The sequence below is a fragment of the Eptatretus burgeri genome, chromosome 6 (assembly GCF_056783735.1).
Source record: "Eptatretus burgeri isolate ZD-2024b chromosome 6, Ebu_testis_v1, whole genome shotgun sequence".
NCBI classification, from domain to species: domain Eukaryota; kingdom Metazoa; phylum Chordata; class Myxini; order Myxiniformes; family Myxinidae; genus Eptatretus; species Eptatretus burgeri.
In genome coordinates this window covers 25,052,719-25,065,923 of record NC_140966.1, presented here as the reverse complement: position 1 = coordinate 25,065,923, position 13,205 = coordinate 25,052,719, and the positions used below count along the sequence as shown (strand labels likewise).

General features: G+C 40.3%; 1 protein-coding gene and 1 long non-coding RNA gene across 2 annotated transcripts in view; one reads left to right on the top strand and one right to left on the bottom strand.

The window, feature by feature from the left end:
- LOC147024414 (uncharacterized) overlaps positions 1–13,205 on the bottom strand; it is an 87,168-nt gene that overhangs the window by 8,809 nt on the left and 65,154 nt on the right. Inside the window, exon 3 of the long non-coding RNA XR_015059019.1 lies at positions 1,931–2,128. This is a non-coding gene — a long non-coding RNA (uncharacterized LOC147024414). The remainder of the gene's footprint in view (positions 1–1,930; positions 2,129–13,205) is intronic.
- The window catches only part of DRD4 (dopamine receptor D4), a 125,995-nt gene that overhangs the window by 106,635 nt on the left and 6,155 nt on the right, over positions 1–13,205 (top strand). The window contains exon 3 of the mRNA XM_085884327.1: positions 9,770–10,341. Within this exon, the coding sequence (XP_085740453.1) occupies positions 9,770–10,341 (572 nt within the window). The remainder of the gene's footprint in view (positions 1–9,769; positions 10,342–13,205) is intronic.

The following is a 13,205-nucleotide window of genomic DNA, read 5'->3' as shown; positions in this document are numbered from 1 at the left end:
GTCCATCTGTAAATAATCCAATGGGCTGAACTCGACAATAAGTGCTTCAATCCTCGTAAATGGGGCTGGAAGCTGGAGAACAATGTTATGTGTCCAATTATTACTTAGATGCAGGACCTGCAAATGTTCTCAAATTCATTCCTTGAAATTGAAAAACTCGAATAAAAAACAGTGTGCAAAAGCCAGTGCTCATGTCACAAATCTGGTGTAAAATGTTTCAACACGTGGGGATTGTCATGGTGAGGTGTGCAACAACAAATCAACCACACTAATTGAAGATGAGGATGAAAATGTCGATTATGTTATCGATGATGTTGTCGAAGAGTATTTTTCTTATTTACGACTGCAAAAAATATTTTATCCAAATTTAGGATACATGTTGTACAACACCTTTTATGATTATTTATTGGAGGGGAATCTTTAATGTTGTTTTTTTATAGTGTTCATGTAAAAGTTCATTTAAAATACTGATATCTTTTGAAAGAATTTTTTTAAAATTAATATGTGCTTGATTTTTTTTAACGAAGAAGGAATAAATATTGTTAAAAAATCTAAAATGTAGTGCTTTATTATAATAATATGCTAATTTATGGCCATTTTGATTAAACTTGTTTTCATATGAATTTTTTTATTAAGTAAATATTTTTTTTGTGAAATGTAAAAAAATATCAACATTAAAAAGTGCCATCAACATTTTTCTCCAAGAGTTACTGCTAAGGACTTTTTTCTGCAATACTGTGGCTATTGAGTGCAAAGCAGCAGGATTTGATAACATTGAATTATTTCCCCAGGTTGTGCAAATTCCATTAACCCATATTCGGTTTGGCACTTGATGCCTCAATTTTCTTTGCCAAATCTTTACATCTTAACCACACAAAAATGTTGACCCATGGGAGAGCTACATATATCTCTTTATGGCCAGAACTTGGAATTGAAATCTTTTACTTTCATGCAGTGTGAATATTAGGCTCATCAACAACTGTTTTATAATAAACTTCATTCCTGTTACAACACACTTCATAATAATCAAACGTTTTTGTTTTCTAACAAACTCCAACAATATATAGAATTCTTATTTATCATTTTTTTCATTGTTATTGCAAAAGTACAGCAACGTCTCCTGATGTCCTTGTCTTGCAGAGGAGAAATGTACAACCTCAAACATGAACTGCAAATAAATCTAGGATAAAAACAGCCAAAAGGGGGGTGGAATTGGATGATGTCAGTTCGCCCATGACACGCTTCCATGAAAATGAAGTGATCACCCGAGACATACTGTTTTACACCTTGACACAAACAGATGGTTTCTGCATTAACCTTTGAAAGTCAACGGGTTTTCATCATCACTTCAGCAAGAGCTTCCTATGAGCTAAGACAAGCTGAATGGGAGTATTACGAATTGAATTAGGTCATAAGTGTTTTCTTTTGTAAGCATTGTCGAGGCTCTTATAAGAGCTAAAAGTTCATCATCAATTAATATCACAGGCATTATTTGTCATACAACATATCATCATCACCCATTCACATTAGATTCAATATGCTGAATAGGATTCAAGTCAGGTGAGAGAGTTGGCCAATCCGTATTAAATATGAATTACTTTACAAGGAACTTCAATGCATCCAGGAAGAGGCTAATAGGCCCATCAAGCCAGCATAATGTTTGCCAACTTGTGCTTGTTTATCTATGCTCTATCATTTTTTTATTTGCTGAGTATCAAGCAAGAAGCAGCACCTATCATTTTCACATAAAAAATGGTATGTGCTACTTCCTTGCTTTATGTTCGACATTTAAAAACAAATGAGAAATGACCAAACTGTGGTCACAATCTGCAATACAAAAAAAGAACAAGACTGGGAAGTGTATTGAGTCAGCAGAGGACTACAGGCCTAATATTTTCAGCCCACCAGAAAACCAAGATGGCGGCCATACCATTTTGTCTGGGTGCTATGATGGGTAGTGTTTTGCGACCAATGTGGGTGTGGTCCAGCAACTGTCTGACCAATGGGTGCACATTTCAAAAAACGATCCCGAAGAACCCCAGAAACAACAACAACAGCAATGTGGAGCTCTTGTAGACCTGTGACATCTCACAGGTAAAAATGCTTGCTTGACAAAGCCTTCCTCATTCTGTGAAGAAGAGGAAAAACAAGAGCATGTGGAGTGTTCATGGTGGAGAAATAAGGAAGATGAAGCATTTTAAAATGTATGGAATTCAAATGCTTTGAAAGGAATAATCATTTCATTCAAGAAAATCTAAGTTTGGAGCTTTCTAAACATAACATGGTAATGTGAGGAAAACTTTAGCTCAATCTAAAAGGCTTGCAATAAGTACATGGCAATCTTTCTACAAGCCAGAGAACGTCATTTTGCTAATCTCGTGGTGTAACTCTCAAAGGACTCATCTTAAGGCCTGGTCACACCTTGACGTTTTAGCCAGCGATGGCAACGTATTAAAATGTATGTAAAACGCTGGCTTACATTGAACTTTTGATGTTTTTTTTTAAAGATTCGGACGTATTCATAGCGACTTGGTCTTATGTATAACGCATTGGTAACAGACACAGAACGTTTCGTTGTGTTATAGATAACTTATACCAACGAATGCTGAACCTGTTGTCGGCCTACACAACCGATGCCCAACGATAGTCTAACTTAGGCATAGCGCGTTGCACGCATCGCCAACGATGTCGTGACGTAGCCTATTAAAAGGCTGACGCACAACGATTCGAATCATAACTGCCGTAGAAATGGAAGTGACAACATCGCGGTCACACCTTGGCGATCTTGCCAGCGTATGCCGACCTAAGAAAAATGTGTCTAAAACGTTGGGGCACGTCAAATACGGTATGAGTAAGTTTGGTATACGTGAGTAGAATGCTAAAGTACGCTATCATACGTCGTAGTAAGTAGAGTACGTCAAGAAATTTTAAACATGTTCAAAACTTTTGGACGTACTCGGTGTATGACACACGTTCCGCATGCGATGAGGATAAGTTTTACACACGATATGTGGACGCTTACACACGTCCACAAAGGCTACTTATAAGCTACTCATAAGTCGAAACACGTCGCGGTAATGTCTTTTTTACGCGAAACTTATTTCTAACTTATGTGTGACGTGCTTTGAACCAATTCTTTACGTAGTCCCAACACACATCGACGTATGTAGACGTATTCCAATGACGTTTTCCGGTCGAGAAAAAAAATAAATGAACGTGTTTCTAGCTTACAACTGCCATATAAAGACGTGTTCCCAGCGGTTTTGGGAATTGGTATATAAAAATGCTGCTCATAAAAGGGGAACCCAACAGTGTTTTTGAGTCCTTTTTGAGTCGATGTCCATGTCAGCAGTAACAGTATCAGTATCAGTATCAGTATTAGTATTAGTATTAGTATTAGTAGTAGTTTGTTCATGTTGGTAGTAGTAGGTGAGTGTGAGGGGGAGGGTGTGGGTTATGATGGATCGTCCTTGCGTCCGCGTGTCCACGGGTAGGAGACATCTTTTCACCATTGTTTGAAGTTCTTCGCGGCTAATTTTTTATGGGGCTTTTTCAACAATGAGCTATGGCTTGTTTTTACGATTTAGGTCTATTCATAACGGGTTGGACAAATGCACAATGAACTAATAATGTGCATAGAGCGCTTTGATTACTTATAGATACGATATACCAACGAATAATTATCGTGAAGCCGGCGTTCACAAACTATGCCCAATGATAGCCTAACTTATCCATATCGTGCGGCAGTTTATCTTTGCCGGTGACGTGGGGTTTGCTAATCATAGGCTGCCAGTCAACGATTTAAATGGCTGCATCTCCACTATTGAAAGTGGACGCTTGCGCTCAACAATTGGATTTTTTTTACACTCAACGACTTTTAAACGGTACCACTCAGCTATTTTCATTGTTTACAATGAACGATTTAAATTGCTGTCACTCGCCTTTGTTTTTTGACGCTGGGGTTTGGAAATTTGAAGCGTTTCTTCTGAACGTGTTAAAACGCTCAAACTCGACTATTTTAAATAGACGCTGCCGATGGACAATTGGAATCATAGCCAAGCTAGACATCGAAGTGTGAACATCCTTGTCATGCCGAAGAAAAGTTTGAAGAATGCTGCAAATAAGTGTCCTGGCCGTGGCTGTGGACGCTGACGCAAGGACGATCCATTATACCGACGTCTTTCAGCCGATGAGTAACTTAAAAGTAACGTCTGTCGATCTGTGGCAACGATCGCGTAACGTGCCAACAACACGTTAATCATAGGTTAGAAATAAGTTTCGGGTACGCTAAACATTACCTCGGCGTGTCTCAACTTATGATTAACTTACAAGTAGCATGTGTTGACGTCTGTCAACGATCGCAGACCGTGCATACAACTTGTGGCCAGCGTAGCGGAATGTGTGAGTCATACGCTGGCATACGTCGTGAAATTTCAAGCATGAAAAAATTTGAGGACAACCAAAAAGTACAACGTTTAAAGCCAGCGTACAACGACGTATGGCAGTGTTTTTCAGCGTGCTCCCAATGTTATCAAAACTTACCCATAACGTATTCAACGTGTGCCAGCGTTTTAGAAAAAAAATTCAAAAATCGGCATACGTTGGCTAAAACGTCAAGGTGTGACCGGGCCTTTAATGTTCACCTTTAAATATCATGAATCCCTCCTGACCTGTCCCCATATTACCCCCTTCTACCCACGACCTTCTCGACCTTCTTTCATACTGGAGAAGGGAGAGAAAGTTCTGCCTGGCCTAAACTCTTCATCAGTAATAGACACAGGTGACATCAGTGCCCAGGTTATTTAATCCGGATCTGCTGCTCTTGCTTCTATTTTGCTGACTCTCTTCAGCCTGTTTTTTTTTTCCTTTGGCTCCTGCCTGTCTGCCTGGAAATCAGAAATTTCACTCCTAGTCACAAGAAAGGTACAAAAATAGATAATCTCAATTACAGGCCAGTGAGCTTCCTTCCAATTATGAGTAAAGTCTTGCAATCCTTCATTGCTGCTGATGTCGAATCTTTCCTCTTTTTATGCAGCCAGATCACTCAGTGACCATTAGCTTTGATTCTGTCCCACTCATTCAACTATAGACGTGCTGCTGCTGCTTCTCTCACAACAATGGTTATAATTCCTAAAGCTCAAGCAAGAGGTTACAACCTTCTGCGAGGACATATCTTGGGCATTCGACACATTTTGGCATCCTGTTTTCCTGTCAAGCTCACTAACTTCAACATACAAGGCCACCTTAATATCTGGTTTTCTGACCTGCCAGTAGCACAGTCAACGTGTTGCTATAAATGCGACATTCTCTCCTCTCATAGTGGAGCCTGGAGTGTTTAAAGAGAGCCTTGGGACCCATCTTATTCTGCAAAAATAACCCCTCAGATGCTCTGGAAAACCTTTTTGCAGATGATTTTGCTTTTTATCATACAGTATCCCATCCCGCTGACAAACAGCCAGCAGCTTCCTCACTCTCTGTTGATCTGGAATTGATTAGAAGTGATCTGATACATCTCACATTCTCACCCTGTCACTCTGGATAGATTGTCAAACAAACTCATCTGTCTATTTCCATGGTCAGCCACTGGAAGAGGTTCCTTCTCTAGAACTTCTCGGCCTCACCAACATTTATGGCATCGCCTGAGTTGATCATATTGCAATGCTGACCTTCAATGCCAGCTGCATACTCGGCATTCTCTGTCACCCCAAGTCATCCTTTGAAAAATCAGAATGAATCACAGCCGACAAAGTCTATGCTCAATGGAGTTTGGTCACAGTGACTTGTGGTTGTCTGCCATATGAGGTGGCACTCCCGCATCACATATTTCTGTTCTGGAATATGGAAAATGTAATACTCTCAATGTCATTGGCATCTCCCATGATTAGGCTGAAGATATTTGCTGTCACAGTGCAGACAGGTTGGTGGCCTGCTTTTTTTTTTTTGCAACCTTTCCTCCAGTCCTCCAGTTTTGCAACCTTTCCTCCATACTCCCTCTACTCTCTCATTCCTCTGATGCTCCCCAGCTCCAGGCATACCACCCCTCGCCTCAAATATCTAGTTCCTCTTCTTTTCCATTTGTGGAACCACCTTCCATCGGCTTCACAAACATCTCATGTCACCCCCTATCCTATGACCCATGGTCTTTTCTACCTTATTAATCTTACCTGACCCAATGGTATTAGTTGGAGGTGACTCCTCACCTCTCTTTCTCTCTCTTCTTTTTCTTTTTGTTCATCCCCTTGCTTGTTGTGGCCAACTGCCCCAATATCATTACATCGCCTTTTCACCCTCTGTCACATCACTCTTCCACCAGTATCAATCTTGTAAATGAAAACGAAAGTAATATAAATGGGCATGTTTGTCAATATAGCAACTCAAAACGTCAATAAGTAATGCTTATAAAATACTGTTGTGGTTGCCTTGTTGGCCCAGTTGACTGGTTTGAATGCGGCAATGAGTCGCCTCAGTGCGACGATAACGGTCAACCATTTTGGGGATCTCCCTGCCGGATTGTGCATCCAATGCCGCAATACCATGCAGATTGCAATCCTTCATCGCAATACATTCACAAACCATCGAATCGGCCCAGCATTACAGCAATTAGCACCACCGTCTCTTAACCAATTCGGCTGAGTGAGCCTGAGATGAACGATGCCGTCCAAATATGTGGCGTTTAATACTGCAGCCAATTAATCCCTCAACTGACATTTCTTAATCACCATTGAAGAAACCACGGCAGCCACAATGCACCCGAGACCAGGTATGTTTAGTTATAAGAAGAGTAAGAGTCACAGGGATGGGAGCACGAGGAAGGTAAGCAATAACAATAATGATGCAGCAAACAATAAAAACTTTCCCACTGCTGAACATACCCGCTGACGGAACAATGAACGATTTGGATACCTTAAGTATGTCGTTATGGGCTCTAAGATACGCCACAGAGATAGACCAGAGGCGTGGCAGGACGGAAAATACTGCAAGGTGTCTCCAGCGGGACACAGCTGGCACTCATGCAGGGTCACAATAAAGGCGTCATAGACAGACATCGTCTGTCTATGCATATGTACTATCACAATTGATTACCTCATGTTTAACTGCTCAATCTTAAGCACTAGCAAATGCAACCCACCGCTTTGCTGACGGGAAAATTTAGAAGGGTGGAGAAGTGAAAAGGAGTGGGGGGGGGGGGGAGACAGGAGAGAGAGAGGAGCAAGGAGGGGTGAGGAAAGGGGGGGCAAGGGAGGGGGAGAGAGTGACGCCTCACCACACGTCACTATAAACTCCAGGAGAGGGGTGGGAGCAAGAAGGATGGGAGAGAGAGAAGGGGAGTGGAATTGGGGGAGGAGAAGGTGTTCTGGACTTACTGGTAGGGGGACTTGAGGGGAAGCAGAGGAAGAGGGGTGGGGGGATGATCCCACCTGCCGGTATTACATATTCAAATGGGTCATAGTAAACACCACTCGATGACATTCATGGGAGGTGGAGGGGCTTTGGGAGGAGGTAAATGTGAGGGGAGGGGAGGGAAAGAAGGGCGTTTCCCTTCAATCATCGAAAAATTCACACCAGTGTCCATGCTATTATTTAATTTCCGCACATGTTTTCCAACTAAAATGCGATCAACTCTCGGTTCTCTTAACCTGAGCCAAATTTCAAAATTCAAACTGTGCAATTGATCCTTGCAGCAGTTCGGATTGCTAAAAAAAAAGTGTTAATTTGTCCACCTCACACATTCTTTGACACCCCTTCCTCTCCTCAACCCCCGGAGAGTTGTATGATGGTGGAGGGGGGTTAGTTGGAGGTTAGAGTGAGGGGAGGGGAAGACAAGGCAGCATGAGGGGAAGGGAAGGCATTTTTTTTTCAAAAAACTAGCAGTTTTAGCACTTTTTTTTAGCAGTCAAAACTGCTGCTGAGGTTAATTTCCGTCGTTTAAATTTTTGAATTTCACCTCAGGTGATGAAATTCTAAGGCTTATCGCATTTGCAGGAATGAAAAAAAGGCATGAGCCTTTTTGTGTGTGTGTGTGTGTGTGTGTGTGTGTGTGTGTGTGTGTGTGTGTGTGTGTGTGTGTGTGTGTGTGTGTGTGTGTGTGTGTGTGTGTGTGTGTGTGTGTGTGTGTGTGTGTGTCTCCGGACATTTATTAGCATTGCGATGTATCCAGCGATTCATAGGTATGAATCTTTATCATACAGAAACCGACCTGTTCCACGGCAAGGAATTTTTGAGGTGAGCGGACAAAAAGGTGCGTTAAGACCCCGAGGTGAGTGAGCTGAATGCAGGCTGACCAAAGGTAAGCCTCTTTCTGGTTTTACCATTAATTATGTTCAAAAGGGATGTTTAAATTTACCTAAACACCCAGTTTTCATTCATACGCTCCTTTGGAGTTCTCTTAGTATGCATGCAGTTTTAGGCCACGAGGTTTCATGGTTTTGGAGTTATGGAGGACACACACACACACACACACACACACACACACACACACACACACACACACACACACACACACAAACACACACACACACACAAACACACACACACACACACACACACACACACACACACACACACACACACTGACTGACACATGCTGACATTTATTATAGATTATTAACCCTCTAAGATCCATTTCCACAACAATATAAACCATCCTTTCTTTTTTTTTTTCCTTTTCTTTTCTTTAAATAAGGCGAATTACACGAGTTCTAATCATTGTTAAGTTTTTACTTTTTATCTTGATGTACTTTTTTCTTGTCCTTTTTTTAAAAAAAAACAAAACATTTTTTTGCATCCTTAAGCAATAAATATATGTGGCTTAATGAATTTTCCAGTGATTTTTGTGGAGGAAGTTCTGTCTTTGTTATAGCACTGGGATATTAATAACATGATGAAACAACAGAGAATACTGTGCATCTGATTTGAATCCAAGGTCGCAGCATGGCCTCCATTTCACCCTCCATCAAAAAGTGATATAACATGAATATCGGAAGGTACAATGTTCACAACATAGCCCCAGTGGTCCCAGTCTACACTACCCCCACCCCTTATGGAATTTTTTTTTTCTCTTCCGATGGGAATTATTTCTCACTGAACCAAAACCTTACTTGATTCCAATGGTACATTTGTGGGACATTTTTGTAAGAGTTGTGCTCAACTTTACCCAAACGATATATTTATCTCACTGCGTAAATATCACAATTTTGCTGAAGATTATTTTACCATATATAACTTTTCAATTACTGGATATATTCTGAGATTTGTTTTAACTTTCTCCAATAGGACTTCTTGCAGTCAAGTCAAATACTGCTTATTCTTTATACTTAGGTGACAAGAAAAAAAGTAAATCAATACTGCTCTTCTGTATAAATTCAATTATCTGCGCATGAGGTACACAAGAGACACATGAGCCGTATGTGCAAGTTTTCCTTCCATGTACTGCCCAGGGAATGTGAAATCTCAGTTAAAAAAAACAATATAATCATGACACCAGAGCATGACCAATTGTACACAAAATTAAGTACAGGACTGCATACATCAAACCAAACTAATATACTATACAGTGTATCATAATCCAAACTGTTGCCGATTTAATCACAGATTGCTAAATGAGCTCAAAACAAAACTGAAGCATAGTACACTCTCCCATAAAATCGATGGTAACAATGATGTCTATTCTGTACCTTATAACAAGATAGTACAATGAAAAAGGTGGTTTGCTAGGCTACTTATCACTTCAGAAATGTACATTGACTCCAAATCCCCATTCCATTTGCAGGTGTATTGCTGTTCTCGTACCACTTCAATATAACAAGAATCATTTTGGACTTCGTCAGATGATTCTCATCACTGCTACTTGGGTGCTCTCTATGGGTTTGGCTAGCCCCATCATGTTTGGCTTCAACAATGGTCCGGTGCGTGACCCAAAGGTCTGCAAATTGGAGAGCAATAACTTTGTTGTTTACTCATCAGTGTGTTCATACTTTGTGCCGTGCCCAATAATGTTGGTCCTTTACTGCTGTATATTCCGAGGCTTGCGCAAGTGGCGTCAAGCAAGAAAAACTCTTGCTCAACATCAACAAGCTAGATCTCATGGCCCCCAAGCACTGAAGCCAGGCTGTAGTTCAGCCTGCTCAATTGTCATTCTGCAAGACCTGTCCATTGAGACCAGGAGGCTGGAAAATTCACCGCAGCAAGTTGTTCGATCGTCTGCATGCTGGGAAGGAGGAAGCCCTGAAAGGAATGGTGTATCATGGATGCGTGAGTGGAGAACTGTGCGAAGAACAGTGCAAAGCCGGCGTGTAAATGGACGTGAACAGAAGGCAATGAAAGTTTTGCCCATTGTTATAGGTACGTCTGCATTACATATTCTTCTTTATTTTTTAATGTCTTTGATGTATCACATCTTGTGTGATCTATGTCTGTATATGTATCACATCTTCAGATGTATCACATCTATGTCTGTTTGTCTCCCAGTAAAGCATGTTTTAAATTACCGGATCAGCCATGCCATTCTGCTGTGGCCTTGGACAAAATTATTTGGAGCATCTCATCCATAATTTTGAATTTGGCATAAATAACTGATTAATGATCATTGCATGGCATTGATGGAAAAAACTACATCCCATCTTTAACGAGTGTTCAAATCCTGTGTACATTTCAACATTTAGGATCGCATATACATGTTGCTCACAGCTTTGCAGAGTGGCCATCGATAGATAGTATGGACTTGCTTGCAGGGATTCTTCAAATCTACTTTGCTCTCCCCCTCGTTCCCCCCCCCCTTTTTATATGTTCTTGAGTTGAAATATGTTGAGTTTGTTAATATATCCCTATTTTCGTATGGATTAATAGGGAATGATATTCTGATATCTGATGTCACTTTTCAAACTGGATATGAACGACTGTTCCAAAAAATGCATGCAAATAACTTTCAGATATAAAAGTTTTGTTTGATTGCTACTAGAGAATAGAGATTCGTGAAAGGAAATACAAGAAGAGCTATGCTGGATGACATTACATTGATTACTTCCCATTTTACACCAATACGTGAATTGCCAAGTTCAAAAGTTGAAAATAATTGTCGAAGCAATGATGACAAACTGTCAAATATAACAATATTGAACAACAAATTCACCCCATGATACAAATACGCCTTTGGAATGTCCCTTTTTTGGATCTCCCGAGCCCTTGGTGATGTTTCTTGAGGATGAAAGCTTTCCAAAACTCATTTCTTTAACTGCCGTTATAAAATTGTTCAAGTTATCACAAAGGAGGTGGATATAAGGAAGAGCTAAAGGAATGAGCATCACTCATTTCACAAAATGTATATGCAGAGTAAATGGTTTCATAAGCAGCATGACAGTGGCAACCTGTGCATCTCAGCCATCCTTCAAGGAAGTGGATAAACTCACTTGGATATCAAAAACACAATATTGTACCACTTTGCTTCTGCCCAGATGAATTCAGCAGCGCACACTTGAGTCTATTTTTAAAGACTGAGGATTTAATGCATGCATACATGATATCAAGCATCGGCATCTCAAGGAGATGGGGATGGGCTAGGCATCTACCTGGGGGATGGTCAGACAAAGGCTACTGGAGTACCAGCGGAAAGAGGATGCAGCGACGCGCTATTCAAGCGCATGCTCCCGTACTTGACCTGACCTGACCTGACTCATGGCGTTTAATTCCATGATGCATTTATCGAGTCACAAGGGCCTTGTTTTAGTTTATTTTGCCCGAAGCTGAGGGAGGTTATGTCTTCACCCCTCTCTGTTTGTTTGTCTGTTTGTCTGTCTGTGTGCAGGATATCTCAAGAAGTTGTGCATGGATCCAGATGAAATTTGGTGGGCAGCTTGGGTGTGTAGCGAAGACAAACTGATTATATTTTGGTGAAGATCTGGATCCGGATCTGACGACAATAATTTATAAAAGTGATTCTTCACCATTGAGAGATAGGTCCAAAAATGATATATAGCACAATATCTCAAATAGTTGTCGACAGTTTCGGATGAAACTCGGTAGATACAGATGTTTGACAAGGAAGAGTTGATTCAATGTTGGTGAGGATCAGAATCCAGATCTAGATCGGATAATTTTGAAGTGATTCTTCACCATTGAGAGATAGGGCGAAACTGACATATAGCACGATATCTCAAAAAGTTGCGGACGGGGTTCGGATGAAACTTGGTGGACAGATTGGGTGTGTGACCAAGACAAATTGATTCGATTTTGGTGAGGATCAGAATCTGGATCGAGATACGAGAATTATTTAATTTATAAAGTGATTCTTCACCGTTGAGAGAAAGGGCCAAAAACGATATAGTACAGCATAGTCTATTTTTAAATAGACTGCATATATTTTTTTGTATGTACACACACACACACACACACACACACACACACACACACACACACACACACACACACACACACACACACACACACACACTGACATTTATTATGAGAGATTGGGCTGTATCACGATTACAGTTACAGGTAATTCTGGAAAAAATCCGAGGAACATGAAACTTCACATACATCAATGGTCACCTTGGTCTCTTCACAACAATCAGATTGAGAATCTTAGAACCTATCCAGGTACTCTCACGAGTCTTTGACATGACGTACCCTCCCGAATGAGTAAATGTCACATCATATTTACCGCAGGGCAAATGTTTAGTCCACTTTGATTTTTCTCCTCTAATTTTTGACTCGGTGCTGATATACTTATGTAAGAAAATAATAAATATTCTGTGGTTATTTAGACTCACTCGTCTCTTATCCAATCCTGTTTATATTGGGGTTTCACAGGGCAGTGGATTAGGTTCCTAACATTTAACTACTTACAATAATTATTGTTTACTTATAATTAGTAATTGTCAAAGTCGTTACTAATTTAAAAATTGTCAAAAATCTTTGTCAAAATTTTTTGTCAAAAGTAATTGTCAAAAATTACTATTTATAATTAGTAATTACCTCAGACTTCAACCCCTCTCCTTCACTTCACTGCTCATTACCCTTGCCAGAGCATTTGGGTCCATTTGTCCACACAGAACTGATTATGTCCATTAACAGCATACTTTTGCAATGACATAATAATACATATGATAATGTATTGAGATATGACAATAATGGAAGATCATGATAATGATACCTTTCGACCTTTACACCTTTCAACGTTTACACTTTTTCAGACCTTTGCACTTTAG